Source organism: Acinonyx jubatus, chromosome E4, assembly GCF_027475565.1.
Source record: "Acinonyx jubatus isolate Ajub_Pintada_27869175 chromosome E4, VMU_Ajub_asm_v1.0, whole genome shotgun sequence".
In the NCBI taxonomy this organism is placed as follows: domain Eukaryota; kingdom Metazoa; phylum Chordata; class Mammalia; order Carnivora; family Felidae; genus Acinonyx; species Acinonyx jubatus.
Genome location: NC_069395.1, coordinates 46,247,738 through 46,265,812, shown reverse-complemented (window position 1 = coordinate 46,265,812; position 18,075 = coordinate 46,247,738). Strand labels below are relative to the sequence as shown.

The window sequence follows — 18,075 nt, the reverse complement described above, 5'->3', positions numbered from 1 at the left end:
ATGGCTGAAATTATACTATAAAGTTAATGTGATCAATTTTGTCATTTTAATCTGTTCAAATTTAATTCCACAAAGATTTTATAATGGGGCTTAGGCATTTTGAAGGGTAATGAATAGGAATAAAAAGGTATATACAGAAGCTCTGAAAATGATTCACATTTGTTTCGTATTTGGTGCCAAGTATTGATACTCTCAAACCACACAGTAAATGTTTTAAAAAGTCATGTAGTATGCATATATGCAGAATATTCTTCAAGTGGGCTACCACTGAAAAACTAAGATACTTCTCATAGCTACTATTCTGTAGACTGGCTAAGTGCCACCTAACAATATTCAAACATCTCAGCTTGCATAGTAGGATCTCTAAGACTTTAGTTTCCTTGTCAATGATAAGAAAGGGTTATTGAAAATCCTGAAAAGAACAGAAAAACTGCTTTTTATTATTTGCTTAATAACACATCAGACATTCTTATATCTCTGTTCTTCTAATCATTCCCATGCATGGTTACAAACACAGAATATAACAGAGGCACTTAGAATTTTTCCTGATAAATAGATTTCCACAAAAATAAAATCATTTTAGAAGGAGGTCATTTATGAGTTCCTACTATCTGTTAAATATTATTCTTAGACCTGGGCCACAAAATGAAACATGCATAAAATTCATTTTTTGGCCTGAATATGTAAGAGTATTTTTCTTTTGTTATTAAAGAGTATATTTCCCAGCTAAGCTACGAAAAGAAAAAAGGTGAATTACTAATCCGGTTTAATGTATCCATTCACATCTATTAAACTTACCACAACATTTTCCAGAATAAGTTCTCCATAGGGCTCAAGAGTATACTTTCCTAATAAGTTAGTTAAAAGAACATCGTCTTTTTTCCAGTTGATTGCTGGTGTGGGGATTCCATCAGCCACGCATGGAAGAATGGCTTGTGAATTCTCATTGACCATATAGTGTATTTCTGTGCTTCGGATTCTAGGTGGTACTATGAAGAGTTTAAAAAAGATAGTCATTCATGATGTTGAATTCAACAGTATCCTTATTCACACTGAAAATCAGCACACAAAAGACTCTTTTGGGGATCATTTTGCCGCAAGTAGTAAAATAAAGTCTATTAAGACATTGTTTGTTATCATGAAAGATGCCTACAGCAAAAACTTTAAGGGATTTGAACTTGTTGAATATATTCGAAATCAGTTTCTGAACAAGTGACATAGAACTAGATTAGGAATCTTTAGCTTTTATTTGGCTTCTGAAGTTTTTCTTAAGTTTCTTACTCTTATTGCAGTGAAGTAAAACAAACAAACTAGAGCAACAAAACCTCAAAATGCATCCATGATTGGATAATTACTGGATTTGTATCACAGACATATCATGAGAACACATTAATAAAAGTCACCAGTTGAAACACCGTAAAACACTCCCCCCATACTGAATGTCACGAAGTGCTACAGAAAAAAAATTTATTGCAGTATTTCACATGTGTTTCAACAATTGCAAGTAAACCCAGGTCAAGACAATTCAGCTTTTATACTGTCACAGAGGAAATTTTTATAGTGATTTCAGAATTCTGTGCAAATACTTCCTATTCCTCAAATTACTTTGAACTGGAATTTAGGCAATACAGAAAGATCAATTGACTATTTTGTGTACTAACAAATACCTTAGGGGACTTGGAACTATGACATTTACTTCTAAAGAAAAGGCTTTAAAAGTATGTGGATCCTGAGAAACTTAACAGGAACCCATGGGGGAGGGGAAGGAAAAAAAAAAGAGGTTAGAGTGGGAGAGAGCCAAAGCATAAGAGACTCTTAAAAACTGAGAACAAACTCAGGGCTGATGGGGGGGTGGAGGGAGGGGGGATAGGTGATGGGTACTGAAGAGGGCATATTTTGGGATGAGCACTGGGTGTTGTATGGAAACCAATTTGACAATAAATTTCATATATTTAAAAAATAAAAGTATTAAGAATACTTGGCTCAAAAAGTAAAAATACACCCCCCCCAATGAATTTTGGAATTATTCCAACATATCAGAAATAGATTAATTTTAATGGCATTTTAAAAAGTGACAGGACAAAAGTTGTATTCAGCAAAAATTATTTTTTGATTATATGAGTAAATATATAAATCTTATATGAATGATTATATGCACAAACATAGATAATAGGGAAAACAAAAATGCATTTTGCTGAATGGAACATCGTAAATATTTGATTCATTTTTAATTAATTTATACTGTATTTTTATTAGCCCCTTTATCCTGGTTTCCTAGGGGTTGATATTTCAAGTTTGCTTGTGGTTACAAAGTTGCAACGTTAGTATATTTACTTCAATTCATTCTTTTTCAAAATGAAAATGTTAAGGCTATGATTTTATATTTGATTTTAACCCTGGCCTACACACCATACATTTTGATATATAGACTCCTTATGTTTATTATTTTCTAAATAACATGAAAATAAAAACATATTCTTTGACCTGCTTGTTAACTGGAATGTTATTTTAAATTTGCCTGGGGTTGATGTTTTGGCATTAAAAGATTTTTACATGTTTCTAGCTTTATTGCATTGTGGGCAGGAATTGTGGCCTTATTTTCAAATCATATTAATGACTGTTTTATTGTTTAGTATATAGTCAATTTTGGTAAATTTTCTACAAATATTTAAGAAGGAGAACTATTATTTATTTGAAGCTAAAGAACTAATGTGTGTTGATTAGTTCAGTTATATTAACTGAAAGCAGGTATAAACCAGTGGGAGTATTTAAAAAACTCAGAAATGCGGATTTAAAAATTTGGGCTATTATTTATTTATTTATTTATTCAATTAAAAATGTGTCTATTTGAAATCACCACTTTAATGCTGAAGTTGTAGAAAATTCAAATACACCTGAAAGATAAAAAACAGCTTTCACAAATTTTTTTTAAAGAAGAAAAAAGCAGAAACTCACCATTATAATAATTACCTCTAAAAACAGCAGTTGAAAAGAGTTTGTTTCCTAACATTGATATCAATAGGTGGTCTATCTTTAGTTTAAAATACATTAACAAGTAAAATATTTCAATGCTGATCCTTAGATATTTTGTTAGTTGTCTGAATACAAAGAAAGATTTTTTTTCTATTATAAAAATATACTTGTAAATATTTTGCTACTTTAAAATAATGAATCAAATAGATTTCCAACTCTCATTAGGTTCATACTATATTTATAATGTATCTCACATGGTGGTTAGTTCTGAGTCAATATCATTTGCAACTTGAGAAGTAAAGCAGAATAATCACAAAACACAAATGGATCCCATAAATAGTATCAGTAGCCAAAGTATAAATCCCAATAAGCATAAAATGAGGGGATTACTGGCAACACATTAATTATTTTGGCTATCTTAAGGAAATCTTTCTCACACACATATAATCACAGCTTTTCTTTTGCCCACACAAATAACCAGAGCCTACATATTAGAAAGGTAAGTGTACCTACACAACCACACACACACACACACACACACACACACACACACAAACACACACCACTTTGGATTACGGGTTTTGCATGGCTTTGACTTTCACCCTATCTTTTCTTGGTGGTCTTTTCTCTTTGCCACGGCAATGTAGCAGATTGAAATAATGTCAAACAACCTACCATGGACAGTGAGCTTGGCGCTCGTGCTGCTTGATCCTGCCACGTTAGCTGCCATGCACGTGTACTGGCCAGCATCATCAGGCTGGGCAAATGCTATCTGCAGGGCCCCAGAGCTGAGGATGCGTTGGCGGACTGATTCCATAACTGCATGCCCATCTTTATGCCAGGTAATATCAGGTGGTGGGAGGCCATCTGCCTCACATGGTAGGGAGATGGGTTTATCCACAGCAGTGGTATATTCCTTTGGATGGGGGCTAATGACTGGAGGAACTAAAAGATACAAAGTTTATCTTAAAAGCATACACTAGGGTATTACTCCAGCAAAGTGAAGTCACACTGAAAAGAAACAAAATCCCGACTTTACCGTATTATCATTGAAGGATCACTACACTGTTTTCATTGGCAAAGAAAATTCTTTGAGCCACTTTCAGAAAATTATTCTCTACACAGTTAATAAATGTAAATGATAATCGACTTTAAATGAGGGCATAAATATATGTTCCTGATACTACATGCCTAGAAAATAGAAAATTTAGGTTGTGTCAACAGAGGCATTTTCTTTAACATACTGTATTATGTGATTCACTTCAGCTATCTAAACTTTCAGAATAGACCCCTTCAAGGTTTAAAAATCATTCCACTGCTGAGAGATACTTTTACTCAAATATTTCCTACAGTGGTTAGTGTCTCAAATACAGTGGCCACATTTAACAAAGTACTGTTTGAATGACTGAATAAATAAATGAATAGATCATGGAAAAGAATTATACAGATAAAACTATTCCCACTTTTTCAGAAAGCTATGGAAGAGCTTATGATAAGGAATTCTCTTCCTAGTGATTACAGTAGGTTGATTACCATTTAGGGATTGGCCTGGATCTTTTGTTGAGCCTCAAAGAAATATTAAATAATTGTGAGAGAGCAATCAAACACAAAGGAGGAAAAACTAGTCACAAGTACACAGGAAAGAAAGGAGAGGATGACCCACCCGTGTCACTGAAAGTCCAGAGAAGTGACAAAGTGCCGAGGACAATGACAGTAAAAATATCCTTTTAAGCATGTGCAGACAAAACCCACAAACAACAAAAACTACTACCCATTCAAGAAAGTTGAAGAGAGAAACAAAGCCAACAGTATTCACTGTTACCATATTCAGAATGTGTAGTGGAATCACAAATGAGATCTCAGAGATCCACTGATCCAGGCAACACTCTGTGCATAGCAAGTCCCGGAGACCTAGAACTATCTGCTGTATCTCCAGAGGATATGGAGATGTGGTCAACCACATAGAGAACAGATTTTAAGATACACTACTGGTGATGAGTAAAATAAAATCAACAAGTTGTGAAAAAATACAAATAACCATATTAAAATCATTTATATCAGCCAACATTATTTGGTTGGGCTTGTATTTGCCATTATATACTGTTTCTGCAAGAAGAGAGATTTGGTTCAGAATCTTCATGCCTCTAAAGCATGCAGTTATTTCTGGTTGCTTTTGAAATGTTGAAATGCCATTAATCACCTACTGTGTTTCTTTGTCCCATAACTGCTCAGATTTTAATCAATTTTAATCAATTAGTGAAGGAAAAAAACCCTCCTATATGGAACTGTTCTTTCCATGATCTCCATGTTGCCAAAACCAATGAATATTTATTGGTCCTTATCCCAACTGACCTCTCACTCACACTCAACAAATTGTCCACTCCCTTCTTGAAATGATCTCCTCTCCTAGTTTTCATACGGCTTTCCTCCAACATCTCTGCCTGCACCTTTGTATTCTTTTCTAGCATCCTCTCTTTCCTCAGACTGTTTCTTAAACAATGCACAGTACTGGGTCTTTGTTTTTAGTTCTTTTCTGTCCAAATTCTGATCCAGTCTTGTGGGCTGAAATACACCGATTACTTCCAAATTTATATCTTATACTATACCTCTCGAGCTCTGGATCCATAAATATTCAATTCAATTTGATATATCCACTTGGATTTCTAATAGTTTCCCACCTCTAACAGGATCAATCAGGAATCATGTCTTCCTTCCTCTAAAACCTGTTCCTCTCCTTGCACCTCCCCATGGCACTATCATCCACTCACTAGCTCAAGCCCAAAGTCCAGGAAACATCATTAATTCTTCTCTTTTCCTAACCTCCAAAATCTGATTCATCAGCCATCCTGGCAGTTACATCTCCAAAAATATCTTATCCATCACTTTTTTCATTTACCCCTGCAATTTACATAGCTGCTGTCACTCCCAGCCTGTAACATGGTGCCTGGAGGACCCAAAGAGTTCCTCCAGCTCTAGCCTTGCCCCTTCTCTAAACCAATACCTACACAACGTCAAAAGAGATCTTCCTAAAGCCAGATAACCAACATGGTTAAACCCTTAGAAGGCTTCCCACTGCATAGAGAAGGAAGTACAACCTTTGTGTGGTCCCTCTGACCTTCCATGCATTGGCCTGCCTTCTTTTCGGACTTCCTTTCCATTTTGCCAGCCTTCTCCTTCTTCACTGCTCTCCACCACACTGGCATGCTTCTTTTCTTACTCTTTCCTCCCTTGGGGCCATTGCACATGCTGCCCTCTCTCCTGGGGACACTCTGCCGCTTTTGCACGGCTCATCCTAGCTCATCATTCAGGTCTCAGCTTAAATGGTACCCCTTCAGAGAAGGGTGCTTCTTAGAGCCCACTTTAGCCACTAAGGTAAGGTGGTCCCTACGTTTCCCCATGATTCCATCTCAGCCTTTTTTTTTTCTGCTTAACACGTCAGAACTTATAATTATTTATTTGGTAGTTTAGTTTTTTTCCCTTTTCCACACTATAAGGGAAGCATCATGTCTGTAATGTTTAATGTATTTCCACTTATTATTCCAATAAATATTTATTGAGAAAATGTTGAAAAATATAAAGAAATTAGATTTATGATGTGCAGTTAGGTGGGCTTTACTGTAGTCATTAACTCATCATAGGAAAATCATACTATAAGGAAATTCAAAATCAGCTAATGCAAATTCAGTAGCTCAGAACTTGCCTCCAGGTGTCTTCTTCACTCACAAAAACAATGTATGCAAATATGAATATTGTGTTCAGAAGATAACAGTTAAATGTGAAAAAAACCCCTGCTTTGTCTACAGAATAATTTTTGCCTGTCAAATTGCTTAACTGTAATTATGATTTTTTTGTTTCATGATTTTTTATTTATGACTTGAAAAATTATGATTTGTTTTTGGAGTGGGTATTACAATGTAGTGTTTCATAATGTATCCAATGCAGTATTTTGGAGAGAATGGTTTTAAAAATCACTTTAATTATGTGCCACAATGAAATAGAGTACCAAATGGAAGTTTGTAGAAGTCCAAAATTACTCTGAGATGCCTCAGTTTTCTTACACAAACAATGACCCTCCCCCCAAATCCCCAAACATTAACTTTTCTCCTTCATAAGAGTGACAGAAAAACGCATTGTATAATGTAAACTCAGAATGTTGACAACTATGGCAGCATCATTATTTTAGATAAATGAAATGTGGCATCCATCGTTACAAGCATCTTTGCAATGAAGACATAGAGATGAATTATTTAGGTACCTTGAACATTTAATTTGATTTTGCCTAAGGCTGTACCAGCTGGATTCTGAGCCACACACAGGTAAGTGCCAGCATCTTCTCTGACGGCTCTGGAGATCTGCAAGCCGCCACTAGGAAGAACTGCATGACTTTTGCCTGCATTGCAATTGTGAAAGCAGGGTAAAAATAACTTTTATTAAAAATTCTTTTCATTAAAAGATAATACTGACTTCTGAATTATAACACACTGGTTTTTTGTGATTTTCTTGATAGAAACACTGGTAGGTACCTGAAGCGATGACATTGATGCCTTCTTTTTGCCAAGTAATGAAAGGACTGGGTGTCCCTGTTGCCTCACACGGTAATAAAATTGGATTGTTTACAATGACGTCTAGTTCACTTGGCTGAGGCTGAATGACTGGAGGCTCTGTAAGAACCAATCAACAGAGAAAGCAATGGCACCAGTTAGTGGCAGGAACATCTAAAGTAGCCAGGGGTTAAACATGCCCAGATTCATATTTCCAAATTTTTAGTGATCTGATTGTGCTAGGGAGAAGAAAATATTGACTGTATTACATTTTTTTGAGTCTTGCAACTGTAGGCAGTTTCCATTAGAAGACTAGAAGCAGGGGCGCCTGGGTGGCTCAGTTGGTTGAGCCAGGTCATGATCTCAGGTAATTATCTCATGGTTTGTGAGTTCGAGCCCCACATCGGGCTCTCTGCTGTCAGTATGGAGACTGCTTCAGATCCCCTGTTCCCTCCCTCTCTGCACCTCCCTACTTGCTCTCACTCTCTCTCTGTCTCTTTTAAAAGTAAATAAAACATTAAAAAACAAAAAGACTAGAAGCAGGAACAGATTACAGCAATTCAAGAAAAAAATAACTTAGGGGTTGTTCTGTGTGGTTTGTCATCTGTAGGTTTTGTTTTTTTTTTTTTTAGTCTTTTGACTAGTACCTATCAATCTTTCATATTCCCAAGATATTACCAGGTTTCATAACTCTAGAGAGTACATCCATCCCTTCAAGAATAAACATGGCTTGAAGAAAAAACAACAAGCTTTTAATGAAAAGTAACCTTCATACCCTGGACATGAAGGGTCACATGTCGATGTGCAGAACCAGCTGCATTCCTGGCAACACAAGTGTATCTTCCAGCATGGGTGAACTGAGTGGCAGACATTTCAATTGCTCCTAAAAAGAAAAAAAGTTTTTATGCACAGTGTGTCCTTTTTTTCTGCAACCATTTTTCTGGTTCAATAAACTAGGTTTCTCTGATTTTGTGTTTTTGTCCCTATAGCATAGTGGTGCTTGGCTTATATGCATACTTGCATCCCCTGAAGTGCCTAACACAGTGCCTTTTGGTCATTATTAATGACTTCATTTAGGCAAAATTTACAACCATAAAATTCACCCAATCAAATGTACACTTCAATGATTTTTAGCTTAATTACAGCTACATGGCACAACTATCACAATCTAATTTTTAGAACATTCCTATTACCCTAAAAAGAAATCTCATCCTATTTACAGTCACGTCTCACTCCCAACCCCAGCCCCAGGCAATCGCTAATCTCTTCACATTCTCCGTATATTTGCCCTTTCTGAACATTTCATGCATTTGCAATCATACAGATGGCTTGAGTCCGATTACCTTTGCTGTGAGCAGAGTTTGTGAGTTTCATCTGTTGTAGCATGTGCCAATTTTTGCTCTATTTTTTTTTGCTCTATTTTATTGATAAATAGAATTTCATTGTGTGGATTATCCATATTTTGTTTATTCATTCACCAGTTGGTGGACATTTGGATTGTTTCTCCTTTGTGTACTGTGCATAATGCTGTATGAACATTTGCATACAAGTCTTTGTGTGGGCATATGTTTTCATTTCCTAGGAATGGAGCTGCTGGGTCATATGGTAACTCTGTTTAATATTTTGAGAAAGTTCCAAACTGTTCTCTTAACACAATACTTTGTGCTGAAGGGTACTTCATTTCTATTTTATGATTTTAATTGCTACCAATCTATATAGGTTTCTGAGACAGCCAAAATACTTTGCTTTAAAAGCCAAGTTCTACCCTGCGAATGATCTTCCATTATTTCCCTTCTATTGAGAAAATAAATTCCCTTAGAATAATATGCACAGATGCATAAACCCCAGGATGTTAGTTGCTACTTTAGTTTATCTCTTATGCACCCTCCCAACTTAGGGGATCAGCTTTCAGAAACACCAGTGTGAATTACCTATATTTTCATTGAGGTGAATTTTTTTTTCTCTTTCAATACATAAACTTTATAAATGATGGCTGCTACCACTCTCAAAAATTACCCATCCTAGCACTTATCACCCAACCTTCCCTACCTACTCAATTATAAAAACCTTGAAAACAAGAACCCTCTTAGTTTTATAACCTCAGAAACTCGGTGGAGTCTCTAACTTATTTTAGGCATTAAATGTTTGTTAAGTGAATGGAGATTCTTTTTGGCCAATGGAGGGAGTATTGCTCACTCAAAAGCAACCCATGAACTTGTAAAACCTTAGCATCAGTAAGTATGGACATAAAATTCCAATGATCACAATTATATTCAGTTATTGTTATTTTGTTTCCAGATTTTTTTTCTCTCCTGTTCTCTAATTCCCCTTCACACTCTAACTGCCTTTCCCCCCAGGTGCCTAAGTCTAGGAATGAAAATGAATTTTATTCTTTTATTTGGGTACCAAAACAAGGCCAGGTGAAGCCATCTATTCATGATTAATCTAATCACAGATGTGTAATCACTGAGCTTGGCCTTACCTGATGACAGAATTCTATAACCGTCTCCCCTGGGAAGTAGTCTTATCCCATTTTTTGTCCAGTGGATTGAGGGAAATGGAACTCCCGAAGCAGTGCAAGTAATCACCGCTGGGGCGTGTTTGGTTACCAGGAAGTCTGTAGGCTCATCAGCTATGGAAGGTGGAACTAAAACAATAATAACAACAAGAAGAAAGTACACATTTGAGACCCTTCCAGATTTCCAAACTCTTATCATACATCTTTCTTTCCCTACACTGAAAGTGAATGTTAGGTAAGTGGAAAAAGAAGCCCTGTTGTAAGGTAGTGGAATGATGAAATGTATGATGATAGTAAGTATCAATCCATACAGTAAGCCAGTTCTACCTTGGACAGTGAGATCCACAGTTCTTTTATCCTCTCCGGCATCATTTGTCACGGTGCACTCATAGGTTGCAGTGTCATCCACAGAAGGGGAAATAATTACTAGTGAACCTGAAGAAAGGAGCCTAGAAGAAATATTTCAAAGAAATGATGTACTATATATCATTTTTCATAAATGTTGGTTCAACATGGTACCATGTTGTGAATTGAGGGAAATGGAATTCTTTCCTCATGTTAAAATGAGGAGTCTCTCTGATACTTCATATATCAGACTTTTTTATATGGGCAATGGGTTAACAGAGCCCTAACCTTGAGATTTATAGGAAGCAGCTGGGTGGATTGTTCGAAGGGGGCATCCTGCATTTTCTGAATGCTTCTATCATGATCAACCATGCTCTTCTAAGTGAAATACAGTAAAATGGGCACACTGATGATAGCTATTGTTGATTGAGCATTGAATACATTCTGGCACCATCTCAACTGTTTCACATAAACTATCTCTAAATTTCACAATAACTTTGTAGATTGGTACTTGATTATTTCCATTGATGGACAGGTAATTACAACTCTGTCTGTCTTGCATGTTTCCCTCCTTCACATGTCTCCTTACATGTGCTGGACATCTTAGAGATGCATAGTACATACATCAATAAGTCTTTTTCCTAATGTCTAATCAATTAAAAATTAAAGTGATCTAGATCATTTCAAATATTTAAGAGCTTTAATAAATATACATATATTATTCTAAGTAAATCTAAATAAAATATCTACTTTCTTACTGCAAAGTGTGTGCTGATGGAATAAAAATGATTTGATTTAATGGGAATACATTTGACATGCTTTTTTATTCAATGGTATTGTGTATTTTCCATATAGTGTATATCTTCAAGTCACTAGACTCCCGCTACCCAAAGAATAAAAGGATGAGAAAGAGAGAGAAACAATAGAATTCCAAGTGAAACATTCCTGGTTTCATATTTCCTGATTATCAGAATTGATTATTGTCAAAGTAGATCTATGAGAACATTTGGCAAATCCTTTGACGAGGTATCTATCCATTAACTTAATTGAGATACAATAAATGATGCTCATCTTAAATATCAGAAATTCCTAGTGATTTAGGTTAGCTTTTAAAAACCATACACTGTGATATTATGAGCTACTGGAAGTAAAGCTGGGAGAATGCAAAAAATTGGAGAAAATGGTATGTTCCCTCATGCTATCAAATACCTAAGGTGTATTTCAAGGTTCAGAATTTTATTTTTTATTCTACGGCTACAGCTAGTATTAATTTTACAGAATAGTTTTTCTTTTATACCAAATGATGCTTTAACTTTTTGTCTTTATAAAAATCTAAAAGGTGCTAAAAAATAAAGCAGAATAGGAATCTAATCTTGCAGATCTCTCTGACCTTCATTCATAAGGTTTATGAATGGACAAGTTGAACCTATAATTCAAAAAAAGCTTTTAGGTTGAAAAACTAATTTCACATTAAGAAAAAATATATACTCTATATACTAGCTAATTCCTCAAACATGTATAGGCTTCAAACATGTATGTAAAGGCTGTCCCCATTGTATGTATATATATGCTGTCCCCATTGATAGAGATGAAATGTTAATTCTTTTTAAAATAATGTTTCTAGGGGCGCCTAGGTGGCTCAGTTGGTTGAGCGTCCGACTTTGGCTCAGGTGATGATCTCGCGCTCTGTGAGTTCCAGCCCCGCGTCGGGCTCTGTGCTGACAGCTCAGAGCCTGGAGCCTGACTCGGATTCTGTGTCTCCCTCTCTCTCTCTGGCCCTCCCCCGTTCATGTTCTGTCTCTCTCCGTCTCAAAAATAAATAAACGTTAAAAAAATTAAAAAAAAAATAAAATAATGTTTCTAAATAGTAGGTGAGGGTTTTCAATTAAATTATTCCTTACTGGGGTGTCTGGGTGGCTCAGTCAGTTAAGCGTCTGACTTTGGCTCAGGTCATGATCTCACCGTCCATGAGTTCGAGCCCTGCTTCAGGCTCTGTGCTGACAGCTCGGAGCCTGGAGCCTGCTTCAGATTCTGTCTGTCTCTCTCTCTCTCTCTCTCTCTCTCTCTTTCTGCCCCTCCCCTGCTTGCATGCTGTCTCTCTCAAAAATAAACAAATATTAAAATGTTAAAAAAAATTATTCCTTACCTGTATGAATTCTGATTTTGATCTACATTAAGAAGATGCCCATTTTTCTTCCACCCGATTGATGGTTTTGGTATCCCAGTAGCCTCACAAGCCAGAGTAGTTTGAACATTTACTGTTACAGTTATGTTGGTAGGACCCAGAGCAATGGATGGAGGAACTAAAACAAAGTCAACAAATAGGAGGGTAACACATTCAGCAAATAGTATGCCACCTGAAGTATTTCTGCCAGACTGAAATTAATCACTGGTAACTTGCTCCCTAATCATGAACTTGATCAGGCTCTGTGAATTTAAATAGTGTTGTGATGGTGCTAGCCACAGTGAGGAGAAAACATGGATCTTGACTGTTCGCAATAGAGTGTGGTACACTCGCGTAGCCCTGGATATCAAGGTCTTTATGATCTCACTGGTTTAGGCTATCAAAGAACATTTAACCCAAAGATTGGATGTCATTCACAGAAGTATATTTACCATGGACCTGTAAATCTATTCGCCTGCGGTCTGTTCCAGCAGCATTGGTAGCCATACACAAATACCGTCCAGTGTCTGTGACATGTGCTGACTGGATATGAAGGAATCCATTTTCCAAGATGGAGTATCTACAAGAAAGATCACAAGTGAAGTCCCCGGAATCAGCCTTTTCTGATTATTCACATTCTGACTGAGAGTATTTTACAAGACTTATAGTTAAATCCATTTTTTTTTTGTCTTTTCCTGCTTTAGAAATTCACAATACCCTGGGTGGAAAAGGGGGATGTTCTGCAAAGATGCATAGCAGATGGACTTGTGCCCTTGGAGGAAATACAATCATTATGTTTTTGGACATAAGCCTTACGATTATGCTTTTAAAATAGTATGTGTTGATTCTCATATAAAGATGAGGATACTAGTATTAAATATAACAAGACCAAAACAATACATTGGAAAAAAAGATTCAAGAATTTATATTTCAGTTAGTACAGTATTTTTCGTCCTTCTCCAGAACTGTTACCTTGCGTGACCTGCAGATAGAACAGCTCCATCCTTTCTCCATGTTACCCTCGGGGTCGGCACACCTCCAGCAAGACACTCCAATACAGTCGACCTATTTACGTGAACGACAAGACTCTGGGGGCCGCTCTTTATGTTTGGAGGAACTGCGCAAGAGAGGTATGTGGAAAACTTCATTCACATTAATAACACAGCCTGAACTAAGACTCTGAAGAGGTAATATAAGGTTAGCTTTGAGTCAAAGGTACAGCTTTGCCTGCGGCTAATTCAGGTTAGTATAAACAGAATTGGCGTTTAATTCCTAAAGTCTTACTCAAGAAACTCCATGTTGAAAAATAAAGCACAGGTTGGGGGAAGGAGGTTTTAAATCCCTGATATGGTGTGTGAAATCTGGCTTTCCTGGAGAGACGCTTGACTAAAAATTAGCTCTGGTCTGATGCAAATTAAAGATGATATTTCTTATTTCTCTTTGGCCAAATAATGGTCAGGGAATGTTAGCACTGGAACAGCTTCACTTTAAATAAAGAACAGACAGTGGGCCGGTCTAATGAAAAGCACATCTGTGATTAATCATGCAAGTCTCAGAGTATGTATTTTATTAATCGTTGAGTTCATATGGGAATAGAAAACTTGAATTTTAACTTTGGTATTAGAGATATTAGTTGTGTAGGTCACTCAATATTCTGTAAAGCTTCATATAGTAACCAAAGACACTATTATGGGGAAAAGCCTGTATTATCTCCCCTAATATTGGCGCATTTTAATGTTTAGATTTTATATCTGAGAAAATCACAGTCCTGTGGCAGTCTCTGTAACACATATACACCCAACACCAACATGAATAAAGAACTAAATAATGGACCACCTGTCATCCAGAGATTTAGTGTAACTTTCTCAATGCCTCTTATCTGAATGACACAGAGCATCAGGATATGCTGATAATGACTGGACATATATTATCCTCTAAGATAATGTACCTTTAATTAATTTTTTTGAAATATCATTTGAATATAGCCATAATACAAATACATGTTGTCTTCAAAAAATAAGATAACCACAAGAATTTATTTAGCGTGCCCATAAGAAACAAAAATGTTATCATTTCTTTGAATGCCCTTGGCTAAATTTTTAAATTGTGAAACAATGGTTAACTTTCTTACCATTTACAGTGAGAATAAATTCTCTTGTAGTCTTTCCTGCAACGTTGCTGGCCACACAAGTATAATTGGCTGTATCACTTAGATCTGCATTATTAATTTGCAAGTATCTCCCTCCAGAGAGGATTCGTACCCGAGGGCTGGCCTGGATTCAGCAAGTAAGATTTACCATTAAAATGTCAGGAAAAGAGAATAAAATATTACTTTATAACAGCAAAAAGTAATTATAGTGAACTGTGGATTGCCTGTCTTCCAGTATGCTTTGTCTGCTCCCCCTACTGTTATCCTGGGATCCAAACCCCTTGGGAACTATTTCTATGAGTGTGCTTAAGGCAAGGGCACAATCGATGTTCCCAGTTCTCCTGGCCACAATGATCCAAGGGTGGGCAGCTGGGCCCCAGAGAGCCCTCTGCAGGACTGTGTTGGAAGTGTTGGGGAATAAGAAGTGTTCTTTTTATTGGTATCTGGTAGTGAGGATGACATAGCCTGGTAGTGGTCTTACCACCTTGTGTGGACAGCCTGTTCTGAATCTAAAACAAAGCAAGCAGAATTGAGATTCAGAGAAAAAATATCATAGATGCTTGCTTATGTGAGAAGAATCTCTGGATCTAGTAATACCTAAGACCTAAAACATAAGATCACCAATCACTGTAGGTAATAAATATCTTTAAATAATTTTTAAGTTGGTTTGAGTTTAACTCTGCCATTTACAACTGAAAGCTTCATGACTTAAATTAACTTTGCTTAACTTATAAGAAACAATGGTCCTTTAACACTTAAAAAGAAGTAAATAAATGATTTTAGTCTATGAATATTGTTAAGTGTTTATTTCGTACCCAGATGTAGAAACAAGAATTCTGAAAATATAGCAACAATGAACCCTAATCTCTGCTATTAAGTCCAACTGGGAAAATAGATGTAAACAATTAATTTTGTATAACGATGCATGATGTTCATAATCACTAAACAATTTCCAGATAGCATCAAAGACTAATATTTTCTGGTTGCATCAAAGAAGGAACTACTTCAGGGGTAGCCTAAATAAGGTTGTTTTGCCATATGGGATCTGTCCCAATTAGATATACCACTGACCTTCTACTTGCATGGGTCCACTTACATGTGGATTTTTTTTTTGATAAATATAATTCAGTACTATAAATGTATTATCTCTTCCTTATGATCTTATTAATAATGTGTTCTTTTCTCTAGCTTATTTATGTAAAAATAGAATATATAACATATATAACAATCAAAATATATGTTGATCAACTATTTATATTATTGGTAAGGCTTTGGGTCAACAATAGAGTATTAGTAAAGTTTCTGGGGGAGTCAAAAGTTAGACGCAGATTTCTGACTACCTGGAAGGGTTAGTGCCTCTTGTCTCCATGTTGTTCAAGGGCTAACTGTATATTTCTAATGAAAAGAGTTGTTCGTATTCAAACATGCAGTTCAGCTCTTTATTTTACAAAGTCATGTATTTTCTTTAGGCCTTTAATTGCTATAGGGGCTCCTAGTGATAAAATTTTATTACCTCTGATGAGAACAAGTGATTTCTTAAACATACGGCAAGTTCTATAAAATATCTATTTTTAATTTTTTTAGATGGGTGTAGCAGGGTTTCAGGGTAATAAAAAAGGTCAGAGTTGATTCTTAATAATGTTTTGTGCCAGGAATATCAGTAAGTTCTGCTAACTCATCAAGTCTCATATAATTTTCTCTGGCCTCTTTCCATTGGCCACCAATGATTCTTCCAAATTTAACTTCTTTCATCAGACAGAATCTTATTGTCAGTTCATGATCTTGCTTCCTATTCCGTGGAGAAAATCAAAGCCCTGTGCCTGCAGTTCTCTCCTCCTCCTCCCTTACTTAATGAACGCAACCTTCCTTTGTATCTTTCCATCTCTGTGGAAAAAAAGGTCAGCCTTTCTGTCCAAGGGTGATTTCTTCACTTGTGACCAGGGTCCCATTACTTCTCTAACACATGTTGTTCTCTAAACTTCTTTCTCTCTTATATCTTCAGTCTCTTATGTATGCAAGTCTTCTACATATTTAAAGAACGGCCCATAATTATTTCCATTCCCTCTTCTTCCTTAATTCTCCCAACAATGGTCGCCTACCCTTTCCTTTGATTACTCTGTTGAAGAACGATTGTTCAGATCTTTTACTATTTCCGTGTATTGCCAAAGTCATGGACACAACTTAATTGTATCTTAGCATGGTCTCTGTTAACCACTCCTTCTCTTTTCCTTGGCTTTTAGTACACCAGTGTCTCCTGTATTTAATCCTATCTCTCTGAGTCCTCCGTCTCAGTTCTGTTCTTCTTCTCTTCTTCCTTTGCTCGCCTTGTAATTTTCAGTGTTGCCTTATGCTTTATTCTCATTTACAGATTTTCTCACACATTCTTATGTATGCTTTCTTATGCATTTCTTATGTATGTACATCTCAAGCATTCTTATGTGTGCTTTCTGGTCAACTTCATACAAACCTATGGCTTCAACAACTGGTCATACGACTGAGGACTACCAAGTCAAAGACGTTTTTGATGAAATAGGGACCTATATTTCTTAGTGCTTTTTAGAATCTCCACTTGGATAATATATCAGTAATTCAAACTCAAAATATCTGAAACTGAATTCATCTCTTTTTCGTAACCATTGAACTCACCCTGTCCCAGCACTAACATCACTTGTTTATAGCTGGAATTATTCTAAACTTCTCCATCATCAACATTCACTCAGTCTCTGTCTGAACACCTAATAGTTTTGAGTACAATGCACATTTGGGAGATAAAACTATGGAAAAAATGTCAGAGCATGAAAGGTCTTGTGAGCTAAGTGGGGTAGTTTAACATGAATCCTGAAATCTATGGGGAATAATCAGAGTATTTTAATCACGGTCTACTTCAGCCACACCAAGCTACTTGCAGTTCCTGGAAGAACAGCATTCCTTTCCCTGAAATGGCTTTGTAGATGCCATTATCTATCATTAGAATTTCCCTCTTCTTTCTCACCCAACATCTACTCATCATTTAAAACTGATTTTACCCTTTTCAAGAAGCTCCCCTGAGCTGTCCCTTACCCTGGAGTCTGAGTTACTAGCTTCTCTTCTGTTTTTATAAAATGTTATACCTTGCGCTAACATATGAGTTGTATCCATGCTATAATCTTTGATTTACTTCTATATCTTTTCAAGTAGTCTGTGAGCTCCTTGAAGGTCAAGACTACTCTCAGTAGCAATTATAGTGCCTATCATTACAGTAGAGGCACAATAAATAGAGAAACTGAGGCACATGAACGTTAAGTGATACCCATGATAATTTCGCATGCAAGTAACCCCCAGTTAGCATCCAGTCTGTTTTTGGTCCCTTGGTGTGATTTGGTGGTGGCGGAAGTTCTTCTGCCTT

The 18,075-nt window shown here is 36.3% G+C and overlaps 1 protein-coding gene across 25 annotated transcripts in view; it reads right to left on the bottom strand.

The window, feature by feature from the left end:
- Positions 1–18,075, bottom strand: part of HMCN1 (hemicentin 1) — a 703,321-nt gene that overhangs the window by 55,209 nt on the left and 630,037 nt on the right. For all 25 annotated transcript variants that reach the window (XM_053209695.1, XM_053209701.1, XM_053209691.1 and 22 more), the window contains 11 exons: positions 14,673–14,814; positions 13,514–13,658; positions 12,994–13,121; positions 12,524–12,680; positions 10,360–10,481; positions 9,997–10,161; positions 8,290–8,397; positions 7,497–7,634; positions 7,229–7,363; positions 3,649–3,918; positions 799–989 (listed from right to left, as the gene is read on the bottom strand). In XM_053209695.1, coding sequence (XP_053065670.1) covers positions 799–989; positions 3,649–3,918; positions 7,229–7,363; positions 7,497–7,634; positions 8,290–8,397; positions 9,997–10,161; positions 10,360–10,481; positions 12,524–12,680; positions 12,994–13,121; positions 13,514–13,658; positions 14,673–14,814 — 1,701 coding nt within the window. The remainder of the gene's footprint in view (positions 1–798; positions 990–3,648; positions 3,919–7,228; positions 7,364–7,496; positions 7,635–8,289; positions 8,398–9,996; positions 10,162–10,359; positions 10,482–12,523; positions 12,681–12,993; positions 13,122–13,513; positions 13,659–14,672; positions 14,815–18,075) is intronic.